Raw genomic sequence first — 16232 nt, forward strand, 5'->3', positions numbered from 1 at the left:
AGACTCTGGTTCTCCCAGTCTGTATTTGTTGATGGTTTCTATTCACGAAGTCAGGCAGAAGACAGTTTGACATCACCAGACCTGACCTTGTAGTGTGTGGGAACCTTGTCCTCTGCAGTCCTGTGGGATGGGAAAGGAGGCCACTCTTTGGGGACTCAGTTGGAAGCAGAAATTTCTCCTTTTGTCTGCCTTCTCTCTCTCTAACTTGCCAGGCTTCATTTAGTTGCATTGTTTTTATACAGATTCCTCTCACATCTCACACAGTTGGACACCATCTGTGTGCTTAGCTCAGACACATGTAAATGTATATTTAGGCTTCTAATAGAGCACTTGCCAGTCAATATCTTCTCTGGTCATGAATGAAGATGGAATTCAGAACCGATTCCCCATAAAGCCTCTAGGAAGTACAGTGTGATTTACAAAAACAGTGCTTTTATTTATCATCTTACTTGAACTCACCACACCCATGTGCAGGGGAGCATAGGTGACATCCCAACTGACAAATTCAGAAAGGCATTTTGGCTCAAATTCCCACAAACTGCCACATAGTTTAGCTGGAATGAGAACCTAGGGGCTTGCATTTCCCACTTTGGAGGTCAGCTGTGATACTTCTTCAGCATCATGGGGCCTGTTAATATATTATTGGGTACATAAGTGATTCCACTCAGGGCTGTATGTGGATTTATTCATATACTCTCAACAGGTAACCCAGAAAGAGCAGGGAGGCCCAGACTGCTGGGAAAAGTATTTGGGACAGGAGAATGTCCTAATGGTTGGGGCATTGTCCTAATGTCTGGTAGAATCGAAGACCTGGGCCTGGTGATCTAGAGCTGTTTTCTGTGTGGAAGGAGGAGGATGAGCCTGGTGTGAGCACTTGAGGTCGCTCCTGGTGGGAGTTTGTTCTCAGGCCACCCATGTGCATCTTGTGTGCTCTGAAGCTTAGAGCCAAGAACGGGCAAGTCTCTGAGCCAAAACCATCAGCTTGCTTCTAGCAATGCATCAGCGGATTAGCTTATTGGCTTTCCCTGTGAGTGGCATTAGCTGTCACCCCGTCTCGTGCTCACCATCTGGCTTTGAGTAAGAAGTCTTTGAGTGATCTCTTCAGCAGCTTGCTGTGTGCCAGGGCTTTCTGAGGGCTGTTCACTTTCTCCCTCATCAACCTTAGGGCCCAGTGCTAAGAAGAGGTAGTCAGTCTGTTGTGTCCACACATACGCACACCTAGGATCAGAAGAATAGACTTCAGACAAAAAAAACAAAGGAGAATGAATCTGTGGTTAGTGGTTAAAGTCTTTGTTGTCAAAAGTGGATCTATCCTAGGGGAGTTTTTAAAATGGGAGTCGCTCCTGCCACAGAGAAAACTCTTTCTGCCTGTGAGATGATATAGTTTGTCCAGGTTTTAATAGAGTGAGAGATATGAAGGGGCTGGGAATTTTCTTCCTCATTGGAAAGCAAAGCCTGGGGGAGGGGTACTTAAATGAACCACATCCCTTCCTCCCAGAGAGCTGGCTGCCCTTTCCTCCTAGGAGATTGACTGGGGCTAAATGCCTGATGCTTCTGGATTGAGTCCAGCCCCTCGGCAGAGCAGCCACACTGGAAATACAGCTGCTGGCATTAAAGGGCTAAGCCCTTTCCAGCTGCTTTGCTTTAACAGGAACTGCCTGCAGTCGGCAGCTTAAGGGAGCTGTCTTAGCCCAGATTAAGAGGAAATGAGTAATCTCAGCATCTTCTCATGGCACTGGCCTGGAGGGTCTGGGAAAGATAACCTGGTAGGGTGGGAAGTGGTTGGGTAAATGGTGTTGGAGTGCTGGGTGATTATCTCCTCTGAAATGATGGTCCCAGCTTGGCATGTTTTGCCTGCATGAAAAAAGTGGGATCTTCAGTGGACTCCCTGGCATTGAGGGAGATGAGGTGTTTACCATGGGGGGTGGCCTGGGTACTTAAAAACTAGAAGAGCAACAGGTGTGCTAGAGGTACTGAGAGCCCGTGAGGGCGATGGTACCCACTCTTGGAGGATACTTGAGACCTTCCAGAGTGGGTCCCGCTTTGGCCTTCCAGTCCCCTTTAAAATCTGATTTAGTGAGCCAAGATTTGAATGGTCATTTTCTTGATAGTAAGATGCACATAAAAACATATTTTAAGATTTCTGAGAATTGGGATGTCTGTAATCAATGGTAGCTTAAAAATACAATGCAGTATTTCTTAGTGGCTCATAAAATAGTGATGCATCTTACTGTCCATGTTCTTTGGGTTAGAAGTGTTAGCTGTTACTGGGATAGACTGAGGGCCAGACCAGACATGGAGGCCAGGGAACCTGCCACTTAGCTGTAATCAAAGAGATTTAAAAGAGGGGGTTCCTCTGGGTCTGAGGGAAGCTGCACAGAGGAAAAGCAAGGGTCAGCCCCAGGACATCTAGCATGAAAAGGCAGACGAGCACTGCAGGGGGGTATCGACATCAGTCCAGGTATGGCCCCCAGAGCTGTTACATCTGATCCCTGAGTCAGAGGGGGCAAAAATCACTGTGAATCAGTGAGGCTATGACCAAAATGGTACCTATCCTGGTGCGGCTCTGAAGTCACAGTACAGTACGGAGACATGTGGGCACCTTAACACTTCACACATAAGAGGTTAGAGGTGTTAAAGACTGGATAGGGAGTTGGGAGTATTTATTGCAATTCTTTGTCCAATTTGCTTACCAGATACAGAATTACCAGGTCTTTGCTCCCTTGAAACTGGAAGGCCGTGGTTTGGGGACCAACAGAAAAAGGGCAGTCAAGTGAAGGAACCTGTTGCCCTGAGATGAGAAGTAGGGTAAAATATAATTTTGTTTAGGAAGGTCTTCCTGCTTGGGTAGAGAGAGCTGTTCAAATAACTATGAAATCGTGTGTTAGATGCAAGAATGCAAGTGGGTGCTCAAAGGAGGGGGAACCTGGAGGCTTAGGAGAGTCTTAGGCAATGACAATAAGGTTAGATCCCATATGAACAAGGCAGCTGGAGAGGGCCAGAAGCAGATTCTGGGCTAAGGAAGCCCTTTTAGCCGGGGGTGCTCCATAACCAGACACCCCCGACTGCTGTCCTGGCCTCATGTGGCTGTGGCCGGAGGCCGGCCTTATCCATCTGTCTGGAGTGGTGGGGTGGTTGCTGGTCCCTGTCCCTGTCTCTGGCCCTCTTCACCCCAGCTCTGGCAATAACTGGCCCTGTATCTGACTTAACCAGAGGTCTGAAACAGTTGTTCACTCCCCCCTTTTCTGCCCATTAACTGCATCCTATTAATACCACTGGACTCCCCGCTCATAAAGCCCATTCACTAACCATGTCTGCCTTCCAGCTTTTGCTCAGTGTAACTGCCCCTTGGTGTGGCTGCCCCTCCCTGAGAAGTGATTACAGATCTTGACTGTGAGGACCCCCTGAGAGGCCACCACTTGGCCTAACGCTTCATCCTGATTAGCCTTTAGCTTCTCCCCTCCCTGTCTTCCGCCTGATGTGGCTGGGGCCCCAGCATTGGCTGTGGGTTCGCCTCTCTCTTGAAGGGAGCTCTCCCATCTGCTCCAGGTCCTGTATTCCAGCCCTCTGGGCCCAGAGGGACTGAGGTGATCTCCTCTCCTGACCCAGGGGACTCTTGCAATCAGCTAGTTTTAGATCACTCGACCTCATTACACATCAGAGGTCGCAGAATTTGATCTGGGCTGCCTCTTAAACCCCCAGCTCTGATGGCTGCTCCCTTGTTTCCTTAGCTCTCACAGGAAACCCACAGGCTCAGAGTCCTGCTGCTCTTCACCTCGGTGTACGCCCCCAGCCTCCTTTCCTCAGTCCCCGAGCCTCCCACGGTCCAGTTCCCAGGCGTGATCACCGCAGCGGCCCAACTCTGTTCTGAGGAGGCCCATATGTCTTGGGTTGGACTCTTGACTCTCTTTTTCTTGGGATCCTCCTCCTCAAACACACACATTCTCTCTCCTCTGCTCAAGCTGAGCCTGGTTATGGGGAGGAAGTGATCCTTTCTTTAGCAATAGCCAGTCTGTTAGAAACTGCAGGCAACACAGCTGAGCCCATTGGCAGAGGGCGCAGGCTCCTCCAGAGATGGAGAGCTGGCTGTGTGGCAAGCACAGCATGGAATGCATCCCATGGAGTTCTTCCAAGCCCCCGTGTGAATCGACCCCATTTTCCAGTTGAGGGAAGTGATGTTCAGGATCCTTAAGTACCTTGCTCAAGTTCACACAGCTGTAAGTGCCTGGGCCTTTAAACTATTTCAACCTCTATTCTACCTTTATGTAGTCTTTTTTATTTTTATTTTTTTATTTTATTTTTTTTGAGAGGGCATCTCTCATATTTATTGATCAAATGGTTGTTAACAACAATAAAATTCAGTATGGGGGGTCAACGCTCAATGTACAATCATTAATCCATCTCAAGCCTAATTCTCGTCAGTCTCCAATCTTCTGAAGCATAACGAACAAGTTCTTACATGGTGAACGAATTCTTACATAGTGAATAAATTCTTACATGGTGAACAGTACAAGGGCATTCATCACAGAAACTTTTGGTTTTGATCATGCATTATGACCTATAAACAATCAGGTCAAACATGAATATTCGTTTGATTTTTGTACTTGATTTATATGTTGATCCCACATTTCTCCTATTATTATTATTATTTTTATTTTTAATAAAATGCTGAAGTGGTAGGTAGATGCAAGATAGAAAACATAGTTTAGTGCTCTAAGAAGGCAAATGTAGATGATCAGATGATCAGGTGTGTGCCTATGGACTAAGTATTAATCCAGGCTAGACAAGGGCAGCAAGACATCCACGGATGCAGAAGATTTCTCTCAAAGCAGGGGGGGTGAGGTTCTGAGCCTCACCTCTGTTGATCCCCAAATTCTCACCTGATGGCCCCCCGTCTTTTTTTTTTTCTTTAAACCTTGCACAGATCTTTTAGGTCAAAGTGATTTTCTTTGGAAAGTGAAAGTCTCTGGATCATCATCTTGGTCCGCCTCTCCCCTCAGTACAAGGAGCCCAGGCGTGTCCCAGAATCTCTCTGGGGTCTCCCCCTTGCAGTGTGGTCCCAGTGTGTCCTCTTTACACCCTGGAGGTGGCAGTGGGGGTGGGAAGTGGAGAGGCGCTTCCTTCCAGCCAATGGGGCAGCAACAGCCTAGGCCCTGTGCTCACATCATCTGCTCCTGCTAAGACAATCATCAACATAAAAGGCTAATAGTATTAATCACCAAGGCACCCGTCCTGAGTACCCCCTCCCTTTGGGGAGAATTATGAATTGCAATTGCAGATGGCTCCCCTGATTGAAGGCAGTGCTCAGCAGGGAGAAGGCCCAGATCAGATTAACCACCATTAATTAAAAACTTTCCCTGGCAAACGGGAGGAAGGGCTGGCACATCAAGGGTCTGCCTGGTTGGGTCTCTGTCCTCCCCAGGTTCCCACCCCGCACCCAGGCCCAGGGGCTGTGACTGAAGTGTGTTGCCCTGCCCCGGCCAGAATCACGGAGATGTGGCTGCTGGGAGGCCAGCCCTTGCCTCACCCAAACAGATAGCCAGCAGCTGACCTATACAGGGCCCGGAGGAGCAGACACCAACGTTTGCTGACTCGTTCCGGGGTCTAACTTGGGATTCTCTTTAGAGTCTAACCTTAGTCTGATGGAGCACCGCTTAAAAGGACTGTTCGTGAAAAGAGCCACCAGTTTTCTCTCCTGGCAACACCCTTCAGTGCCGGAAGTTCCTGGGACAGAGATCACAGAATCTGCTCTGGGGTAGTGGGTGGGGGCTCAAGCGTGGCTGTGCACCCTCTTCCCAGCAGCCCCTACCCGTGAGCAGAGGTTTCTCAGCTGCTGTCATCTCGGCTCCTTTGGAGCTGTAACTCCTGAATTCTCTTGATCAATTACTGCCGCTCCTTCCTCCCCAGCCACCCAGCATTCATTCGTCAAACTTACATCGAGCACCCAGCATGTGCATGGCTCTGGGGATGCAGAAATAATTTGTCTAGGAGCTTAGCCTATTGCAGGAGCTCCACCCCACTGCCCTCTTCAACTTTCCAGTTCCTGCTTCCTTCCCCTGGCTGCAGCTTGTATAAGCCCCCTGGAGCTCTACTTTGGAAAATTCTAAGCTTGGAGCAGGGGAGACTTTAGGTGGCTGTGGTACTGAGCAGGGTGACCTTTAGCAAGTCAATCACATCCTCCACACACACAGAGAGATCTGCTCCTAAAAGGGCACAAGAAGCCCTGGGCTCTGAGAGATTGGAGATGGATGAGCAGGGCCCAGCCTGGAGAGATGTGAATAGTGCTGGGCCCCGACCGTGTTACAGAACACTGAGGACGGCTACCATGGCCACAGGCCTCGGGGACTCAGCTCTTGCACTAGTCACAGGCTGGGCCCTGTCACCCTGCCCTTGAAAGACTTTGGCAGCCCTTCCCCCATCCCCAGCGCCTTTGGAGACATCATGGAAAAGGACCCATCTTTTTTATGGATTCAGTACCTCAGGGTACCATGGTGATGGGCACCATAGAGATGAGAGGAACTGACTTTTATTGGCTTGTCTCTTCACTCCAGGGTCCCTCCGCAACCCCGCACTCCGCACACTCACAAAGCCCCCAGGTCAGGAGGCCCAGGAGAGGAGGAGGCAGGACCCTGGTGAGTGGGGCAGATGAAATGAGAAAACAGACTCTCTTTTCCCTCCCTCTCAATTGTCTCCCTCTCCTTTCTTCTCTCCTCCCTCCTCTTACCAACAGCAGTTGTTCTCAGACTCAATAAGTACAGTAACAGCAACAATAGTCGTCATTTATTGAGTTTGTTTTCTAGCATTTTTAACTTCGAAAAACAATTCCAAACTCTTGCTTTCACAATTTCCTGGGGGAGAATTGTGCCCATTTTACAGCTGAGGAAGCAGAGGTCCAGAAGGACCCCAAATCATAGGCAGAGTACATTCACAGCAGTTTGTCAATATTAATGAACTGATAGCGACTCTGGTGATCCTTCAGAGGCACCTAATTGCAAATCTTCATTGTCTGGGTCAGTCCCTAGTTCCTTGGGATTTAACAGATTTTTGGGGATCCTGGTGGAGCACAGAATGATGCTAGGGACAGCTGTGGCCCCAAGTCATAGACCGAGGGCTGGGCTAGGAACTCCCCCCTCTGAATGCTTGTTCCTATGAATGAGCCTGTGGGGTGGACAGTGGGCAAATGCCTGGGGAGGGCCTGCCCTGGAAAGGCCTGTTTGGACCAAACCTCCCTTGCCTATATCCTGCCCCTCTGCGAGCCCAAGAAAAGGCTCCTCTCCATCAGCTTTTCTCAAGTGGATGTCCTCTCTTGAATTTGGAAGAGTGGGGAATGACCATCTATTGGGAGGGCAATCTGTCCTCAGGAAGCCCCCAGTCTGCAGCGAGAAGCCGTAGCCCCCAAACCATACCCAGGAGCAGATCTATTCCTCTGAGGGATGCAGAGGCTCTCCCAGGGCCTGATTCTTCTGGGAAGTCTGGCCCCTCCTCCCCAAGGGTAGGGTGAGAAGTTAGGGTTCCCTGAGCTTCCTATAGCCCTCAGTCTCCAAGCAGAGTGCTGTCTGGGCTCCAATTCTGGAGTCCAGATGGATGAGAGACGGGGAAGGCAGTCATGAATTCCCTTGCCTTCCTCTGCTCTGTCCAAGTAAGAAATGTGGGAGGAGGAAACTGAACAGATTTGCTCCCCAGATCCTTTTTGTCTAGAAATGTAATGCAGGGATAGGAGCTGGCATCCCCCACATACTCTGTTAGGACAAGCGGCGAAGCCTCCCCATCCCCTCTTGCAAGCTTCCCTTCCCCCAGGAAAATCCAGAGTCCAGTCATACAGGACATGCTGCCCACCTCCCAGGCTCGTCTCAGTAGGCTGAGGACAGGGGCCACGTTCTATGCCATCTGATGCACATTCCCCATTTCAGTGTCCCCTGAACTGGACTGGGATTCTTCCTTCTGGGGCTCCACCCCCATCACTTCGTCCACCTCCGCAGCACCCTTGAGGATGGCCAGTCGCTGGGCCAGGGTCTTGGTGTCCGGGAACAGGATAAAGTTGTAGATCAGTGAAGCCAGGACAGCTCCTGTCAGGGGTCCCACCCAGAAGATCTGAGGAGGCAGAGACATGAGCACTGCCCATGAGCTATCAGGATCATGGGGTGGCTCGAGACCCTTACCTCCCTCCCTAGTGTTGACTTGATGCCTGAGGAGCTCTTGCGCTCTCTACGAGGTGGCAAATCTGACAAGCACAAGCTCTGGCCCCATGTCCACACAGATGAGGGGACCTTGCCTTGCAGGGGTTGGGCCGGCCTCCTCAGCCCTCCTGCCGGTCTCCTCTGGCCTACCCTGTCCCATCCACGAGCCCTGGCTACTGCTGTTCCTGTCTCTGCTGGGGTGTGTGTCTATTTCTGTTTGTCTTTTCTTTACCCAAGTTTGGAAAATGGTCCAGCTGGAGAAAGTGAATAAAGAAAAAGCCAGAACTTGAGGCTTGGGCCAAGGCTGCAGCTCCCGTGCTGGCCTATTTATTGCCAGTTGACTGGGTACCCTGTGCTACTGAAGCTGGGCAGAAAGGAAGTACAGGCTAGGATACTCGCCCTGGTCTTCTGGGGGTCAAGATGGTCTGTGGTAGGGAGACTTGTCCCCCCAGATCTCTGTGGACCCAGCACAGGTGCAGCCACAGTCCCTATGCCCCTACCCAGACCCTCTCCCTTCCCCATGGCTGCCAGCAGGGGGTCTCACCCAGTGAACTGTGAACTTGCCAATGATGACAGCAGGACCGAAGGAGCGAGCTGGGTTCATGGAGCAGCCCGTGAAGTAGATCTGGGGAGCAAGCGTGAGTTCAGGTGTGAGGAGGATCAAGACGGGCCTGGGAAAGGACAGTCCCCTCTGCCCTACCTCAGAGCCCTGGTCCCAGCATCGTCACCACAGCACAGTATCCCCGGGGCGTGGGGGCCCAGCCCCAGCCCCAAGGCACGAGGGGCTCAGGGAAAGACACTTCCTGGTCCTCAGAGCCCCTGCATTCTCCCCAGGGGGGACCAATGTGTGCGTGTACATGGCGTTCCATCTGTCCCTCACCCCAATGAGGTGGCCCAGTGCCACAGAGATCCCAATCATGGTGGCCGGGGAGCCGGATGCCTGACGACTGTCGGTGGAAGCTAACACACAGAGCACCAGCTGCAAGGTGAGCACCAGCTCCACTGTCACTGCCTGGCCAGTCGAGGTGCTGCTCCGGACCTGGGTGAGGGGGGTATGCTGGAGCCTGTGGGGCTCTGCCAGGGGATGGTGACCCCCTGGGCCTCATTTCCTCACTGTAAAGGGGGACACCTTACCTCTGCCAGTCCCAGGACCTACAGAGATGACAGACTGGGGAGAGCTGTACGGGGGGCTCAGGTCAGCCCTGGATACTTGCTCACTGTGCAACTGAGTGGCACCCCCACCAGCGCTTGTTTGGGGCCACTGGTTTGGTGGAGAGGCAGGGGCTCAGGAATGGGAAAGGGAAGCTGGGATGAGTGTTTGCAAGCCAACTAAGAGGAGACTGGCTAGGAGTGGAAGAAAGAGACAGAGAAGCAGGTGGAAGGAGAGATGATGAGGGGAACCCGGGGGGGGGGAGGAGGAACATGGGAAAATGGGAGTGGGGCACACAGGGTAGGCTGGGGAGAGAATGGAGTGCCCTCAGGGTTCCCTGCCACTACCCACAGCCCCAGCCCTCTGGCTACCTTGACCCTTGAATACCTGGTACCCCTGTTCCTTAGTGTGGCTTTTTCCCACTCCACCTGTTCCTTGTACCACAATCCCATTCCTGTCTTGCCTGCACTCAGGCCACAGTCCAATTCTCCTGGGTGCCAGAGTACAGCCCAGACTGGCATGGAGCATGTGGCCAAGTTGTTACCTTCCTGTCCCCTCCCCTCGGGCCTAGTCCTCTACCCTTACTACCTTTTTGGATACCCTCTTCCTGACCCAGCCAGGTGCCCCTCCCTGCACCTACCACATTGACCCCAAGGGTCTCTCGGATGTCCCCTGGTGTGACCCCATAAAGCAGAGCAGCTCCCACTGTGGCCCCTGCCAGCTGGGCAGCCACATAGGCCACAGCACGGGGTAGGGAGATTTGGGAGCCCACGAGGAAGGCCAGAGTCACGGCAGGGTTGACATGGGCCCCACTGGCCTTCCAGGTGACCTGCACAGCCATAGCCGTGGCCAGGTTGAAGGTGATGGCGATCTGCAGTACAGAGGGAAGGGCCGAGGGCCAGCGCAGGGCTGAGCCCACGCCAAAAAACACATAAAGCCCCGTGGCCAGGAACTCGGCAAACAGCGCCTTGCTGATGGCTGTCCACAATGGGCCCATCAGCATCCTGGTTAAGCTGTGCCCTCTTGGCTCCACTGTTTCCAGCTCCTGGTGCCTTGGCTGTCACCTCCTCTGTTCCCGGGATCTCTGTTCTCTTGCCTCCGATCTCCTGTCTCCTCTGGTCTCTTGTCTCTGGCTGTCTCACTGCGTAGAGGCTTCTCTGGCCCCACCTGCTGCCCCAAGGACTGTACTGGTCAGAATGGCAGTAAGCAAGCTGACAGGGCTCAGTGTGTCTGGGTGGGTGGAGGTGTGTGGGTGGAATGAGGGGTGGTGCTCACATGCTTGCTCCACCCTGAGCTCACCTGACATCTGGTGCGGGGGCTACCCAGATGCTGAGCTGGAACTTCCCAGCAAGATTCCAGGCTGGACCGGCCTAACTCTGAGAGGCCCAGCCTGAGGGTGCAGGCACAGGAGTAGCGGTGGGCCAGGTTGCCAGGGCGTTCACGTTCCCCAGTGTCAGCTTAGATAGAGCAAGATCACTCAGATCCCCAAGTCCAGAACCTGCTTCAGAGGGTCCTGTGCATTCCCAGGGACCCTCTTCTGCCTCCTCTGCCTCCAAATGGGCTCACTGCTGTGCCCCATAAACCTAGATGTGAAATAATGCTCTCTCCTCTACCTAAAACCCCACTCACAGAAAGCAGATGTGAATAGTCAACTCTACTAAGGACAGGTGTGTGTGGGTACAGAGGGCCAGAGGGGGGAGGGGTTTGTCCCACAGCTAATCAGATGACATGCATGGCTGTGGGAACCTCTGCCACCTGCCAGCTGGGAATTTCCACTGTCCCTCATCAGCTTCTCCTTGCCTCTTCCTGCTTTCCTCTCCCTCTGCCTCCCTGCTCAGGTGCCAAAACAATTCCTCATGCCTCACACAGGGCAGCTTACCCATTTTCGTGGCTATGCCGGCCCTCTGGTTGCCCATGCCCTGGGCTTTGCCTTCTTACAGCAGCATAAGGTATTTTCTCAGATAAAGGTGTTCCCTCCCTAAGAAGAATCTGCCCAGCTGTTAAAATAATACAATCCCCCCTCTTAGCCACCTCAGGTGCCCTGACCTCATCCCTGGCCATATCTTCCCACCCCCTGGGTGCCCTTTGGTTGTCCTCAGGCTCCTCAAATGCAAGCTATCTGGAAATGAGATCCTCATCTTCCCCTGCACTCTCCCAAATGCACTCGTCCTGTTTTCTCCAGCTCAGCTGGTGGCACCTGAGAAGCATCCTTGACCCCCTCTCTCCTTCCTGCCCCATCCAATAAGGCACCAAGTCCTGCTGATTTTGAATCCTAAATATTTCTTGACTGTGCCCTCTTCTCACCACCCCTGCTGCCCTGCAGGCTTTCTCTGTCGGCTCCCTTGCTCCACTCCAATCAATTATCCACACTGCAGCCCCAGTGATCTTTCTAAAATGCAAATCTGATCCTGCTGCTCCCCTGCTAAAATCCCTTCAAAGCCTCCCTGTCCCTTCTGCAGGCTCTGCACTGGCCTACAAGGGCCTCTGCCATCCTGCTCCTCCTACCTACCTCTCCCCACTCCTTGGCTTGCCCTTTACCCTCTGGCTGGCCTTACCAAATGGCCAGTGGTTCTGGAGCACTGCCTGCTGGGCTCTCCTTGGAGGATGTTCCCTCTTCTCCTAGGAGAGCCCTTGCCCCACTTTGCTTGGTAACTCCTGACCCATCCCTTAGGCTCAGCTTCCATGTCATCTCCTCTCCTGGGTGAGGGCCCCTCTGTATGTTCCCAACACACCTGGGCATTTTCATACATGACTGTTACCATAGGGTATTGTCATGGTGCTAATGTGTCTCCCTAATGAGACAGCGAGCCCCTTGGGGGGCAGGAACCCTACATGTAGTATCTTGCACAAGGATTGGCCATAGTAGGTGATAATTAAATATTTGTTCAATTAATGAAATAGATGAATAAAAGCTTGTTGACCTCCTGGAGGCAGGAGACTTTCATGGCTGCTTCATTTCAGCTGCCTATTTGTAGGGCCTTACATCTGTCCTCACCAGGGACTGGGCCCTCTGAAATCTTCAAGTGAACCATCCTAGCCCCTGTCCTTCCTCTGTCCCCTGTCTCAGTCCCAGAAAACTCCCTCCCTACCCAGCCATCCTGGCTTCACCCTCCCTCTGCAGCCAGGTCCCCTGGCATCAGTGCCCCACTGTCCTAGCTCCTGTTCCTTCCCCCACCCCGCCTGCACCTCTCCCTTCTCATTCTCCTCCACACCCCACTGCCCCCATCTGATCTGCTGAGAACTGCTGGAGAAACTCGCCCAACCATGCAGACTGCTGCCATGACAAGTCCATGGTCTTTGGCCTCAGCAGGGGTCGCGGCTCTGCTCAGCAAGCCTTCCACCACCCCCAGTCGCCTCTCTCCCATTCTTCCAAGGCCTGCTTGAATCTTCCCCCACTCTCTTCTGGTGCTTGACTCCCTCTGGCTTTCTTTCAGAAGATCAACTTGCCTCCTGTCCCACCTAGAAAGCAAAACAAGCCCCAAGATGTCTTCCAGTCCTTCCTCCCCAGCCGCAAACTCTTCTGCAGCTTCCCCAGGCCCTCACCAGCTTCCCTCTGGCCCTGAAGAAGAGGCTGCCCTTCTCCTGTGTCCAAATCAGTGCCACCTCCCTGTCCTTCTGGCTCCCCCGGAGTGACTCAGGCCATCTCTTAGCCAGCCCCCGTCTCATCTTAGGTCTTTACTTCTCCCTTTACTGGCTTCTTTATAAGGTGCCTGGGTAATCACAGAGCAGCGGAGAGACCATGGGTTTGAAATGCTTTTCCTTGTTCTCTCTTTTTCAAGATTCTACTCAAGTACAGTTCCTCTAGGCAGCCTGCCCTGATTTTCCTCTCCAGCAGTCAGGGCAAACTTCGTAGAGAAGCTGGGCTTGAGCAAAGCCAATGACTACTTAAGGCTTCAGCCTCCTCACTGCCTCCACTGTTCACTGCAGACTCCCATACATGCCTGGTATAAAGGAGTCTTTCCATAAATGCTCAAGGGATGAAGGAATGTGGCTGTGGAGCAGTGCGGGTGACATTTCTCCCTGGCATGGTAGCTTCCTTGCTTTGGGGCTGCGCCAGGGAACCTTAAAGACCTTTCTCTCCTTGACTCCTGTATGGCCTCCCAGGGCCATAAATGGCTTCGGGTCGACACCAGCGCCTACATTTTACTGAGCCTCAGCTTCTCAGCACACCAGGCATCAAAGAGCAGCAATACCTATCTGCTGAGAGCCTTTGATAAGACAACACACGTCAGAGCATTTGAACGTTGCTGGGTATACTGCACCCCTGAGCCGTGCTTAACTTCTGGACCTCAGTTTCCCCACTTATAAATTGGAGATAATTCCCAATTCCCCATGTTTTATTAGGAGTCAAGGTGCTGATATCTAAGTGAGTGTCTCCAAGTCAGGAATGTTGGTTATAAGCCCCTCCCTTCTCCAGTGAGACAGGTGTGTAGCTGGGCTCTGGTGGGAAGAGCCTGGTTGCCTTGGCAGCTCCAGAACAAGCAGTACAGAAGCCCCTGTCCAGGCCCTGGCAGCTGAGATTTAAGTGCAGCAGCAGCCCTTGTATCCAGCTGGCCTGCAGCAGAGCCCCCAGGCCCTGCCTGACCTAGGACAAGGCCCTTCATCCCAAGATCAGGTGGGCACTGGCCCCAGCTTGCTCCAGCTCCCACCAGCACCTCCCTGTGCCCGGCCAGTCCTGGGCTATAGTGGCAAGCTCTGAGGCCACTCATGCTCGGGGGTATTTGCCAAGGCTCCACACCTGGCTGTCTCCCCAGACCACTGGGGTGGGCGTCTCGGTGGGGAGGTGTATGTGCCTGTGCACACAGGGTAACGTGAGCCCCAACTGAGGTCCTCTCACACTTGGAGATGTAGGGGAGCGAGAGGGGAGGAGGAAGGTGCTGGGAGAGAAGAAGAGTGAAAATGAAAGCAAGTCAGAAATAGAAGGATTCCGGGTAGCTTCCCTTGCATCATCCCACCAAACCCCACAAAATGTGGAAGAGTAAGGCGGTCTGATATCCTACCCCACACCTGACTGAGGAAGTGGCCGAGGCAACGTGGGGCTGAGAGAGCTGGCCCTCCCCGCTACAACTCCTCCTGGCCATCCATTTCGACAACCAACCTCCGTCCGTCCATTCTGTCTTTACTCTAGTCCTTCAACTCTCCTTCGTGTCACCACGTCCACCCTCCTATCTGGTGAAAACCGGCAGCCCCTGGGCAGAGGGGGAGGGGGAGGAAGAGAAGAAAGCCCCCTATAAAAGAACCAAGGCTGTTCCTGGGTTCCATCGTCAAGTGGAGCACAGGGTCAGCGGGGTGACGGACCACGTGTGTGCCTGGGTGTGACGCACAGGTGCCTCGGAGAGAACTCTTGGAGCCAGGCTTCCAGATCTGGTAATGTGGCTCTGCACACACGCGGAGTGCGCAGGCCTTGCCGAGAAGACCCAATCCTCTGGGTACCACTCAAGGGTGGTGTAGACGTGCGGGGTCAGCGTGTGTGTGCTCCTGTGTGCGCAGGCCTTTGTGAGCCTGGGCTGAGCAGCGTCGGGAGGAGCAGACAACAAGGAGCACAGCGCCCTCTGCTGGCCAAACAGCCCGAACCGCTGCGACTTGTGAAGCCGAAGCCTTAGGTGGGCCCTCGCCCTCTGGCTGGGCCTGTAACTCCCTCGCACTGGGGGGTTCCTACCCACCGTTAACTGTCTTTCCCCCACAGGCCCACCGTTCACCCCGTCAGGCTCTCTCTGAGGCCCGTCAGATGAAGGAACGCAAGTTGCTGGGTTGGAGAGAGAGGCCAGCCTCCAGTCATGGCTGTGTCTGTACCAGCGTCTTACGGAGACTGAGTAGGCAAGGGATCCCCTTGTCTTCCGCCTGCCCTCCCAGACAGCGGGGTTGGGGCGGGAGGTTGCTGGCCCCGGCCTGAGCGACTCCCTGTGTCTTCCACCCCCACGCCTCAGCTGGCCAGAGCCGAGACCGCGGACTTGAGGAGGAAGCCCAGCCGCTGTGGATTCGGTGGTCGAGGTCCCCCCCTGCTGGCCGGAGCTGCACTTGCGGCCTGGCTCTACGGCCTGGGCAGAGTGGAGATGGCTGGTGGGGGCCTGCTCTTTACTGGGGAACCCAGGCTCCGCCCTACACTGCCATCTGGTGCTAACTGTAAGCCAATGAGGCAGGCAGGGCAGGGGTGGCTGCAGCTTCCATTTACAGCAACTAGACTCGAGTTTGGATGAAGGCCAGGGAGTGTGCCCCACCTCACCCCAGCCTCTGGGCCTAACTAACCCCCACCTGCACAGACCCTGGACTGCATGTGGCTGGGGCCCCAGAAATGCATGTGCTGGCTTCTTTCCCATTAGTTTGTGGAGTGCTTACTCTGAGGTGCCTGGCCCTGTTTGCACAAGCGTTTTTCTTCCATCCATTGTCTCATTTTATTCATACAACAATCCATGAGGTGGGTACAAGTACCCTATCTTACAGATGAGGTCATTAAAACAAAGAGAGCTTATGTTACCAAAGTTGCCCAAGAGTTGAACTCCAAACCAGACTCCTTAACTATGCTCCGGTGTTGTGTCCTGAGTAGCTTATCTGCAGGAACTCCTGCCCTTCACCCCACCCCCCACCTGAACAGACCCATCCCAGGAATCTCCCTCCTTCTTCTCATCATATTCTCATAACCCTGTGAAGAAAGCATTTTTAATCCTCATTTTAGAGCTTAAGGGGTGGAGGCTCAGCAAGTTTAGGGAGGCTTCCTAAGGCATGTCAGTGGCAAGGGGACAAGAACCGGTAAGGGCAGAGCTGGAGGCCCTGAGGGGAAGATGGTGGGAGAACATAGGGCTAGGCGGGAGTGGCTTCTGCATATGGGGGAGGGGGCAGGGGGTTTCTCCCTCTGAGCACAGGCCCCAACCTGGCATTTTCTTGGAACACTGAGATGCATTGTGGGG

The 16232-nt window shown here is 53.4% G+C and overlaps 1 protein-coding gene across 4 annotated transcripts; it reads right to left on the bottom strand.

Moving 5' to 3' along the window:
• Positions 1–4581: 4581 nt before the first annotated feature.
• LOC108408465 (aquaporin-6) lies at positions 4582–10537 on the bottom strand. Of its 4 annotated transcripts, XM_017678513.3 has the most exons (5): positions 9968–10537; positions 9058–9216; positions 8722–8802; positions 7837–8091; positions 4584–5177 (listed from the first exon to the last, which is right to left on the bottom strand). In XM_017678513.3, the coding sequence occupies exons 1-4, from the start codon at positions 10328–10330 to the stop codon at positions 7879–7881; spliced, it is 816 nt and encodes a 271-aa protein (XP_017534002.1). In that variant the 5' UTR covers positions 10331–10537; the 3' UTR covers positions 4584–5177; positions 7837–7878. The 4 variants fall into 4 exon arrangements, with proteins under 4 accessions (XP_017534004.1, XP_017534002.1, XP_017534001.1 ...); XM_017678515.3 differs by lacking the exon at positions 7837–8091 and having other exon boundaries at positions 4582–5177; XM_017678512.3 differs by lacking the exon at positions 4584–5177 and having other exon boundaries at positions 6764–8091.
• Positions 10538–16232: the final 5695 nt, after the last annotated feature.

This window comes from Manis javanica, chromosome 10 (assembly GCF_040802235.1).
Source record: "Manis javanica isolate MJ-LG chromosome 10, MJ_LKY, whole genome shotgun sequence".
Classification (NCBI taxonomy): domain Eukaryota; kingdom Metazoa; phylum Chordata; class Mammalia; order Pholidota; family Manidae; genus Manis; species Manis javanica.

What these genes read in the sequence shown, in the direction of transcription:
- LOC108408465 (XM_017678513.3), bottom strand. Translation starts at nt 10,330, where the DNA reads ATGCTGATGGGCCCATTGTGGACAGCCATCAGCAAGGCGCTGTTTGCC. An exon ending in AGACCCTTGGGGTCAATGTG is followed by an intron (nt 9,217 to 9,967) that starts GTAGGTGCAGGG and finishes CCCCTCACCCAG; the next exon opens with GTCCGGAGCAGCACCTCGAC. An exon ending in GCAAGTTCACAGTTCACTGG is followed by an intron (nt 8,092 to 8,721) that starts GTGAGACCCCCT and finishes CTGCCTCCTCAG; the next exon opens with ATCTTCTGGGTGGGACCCCT.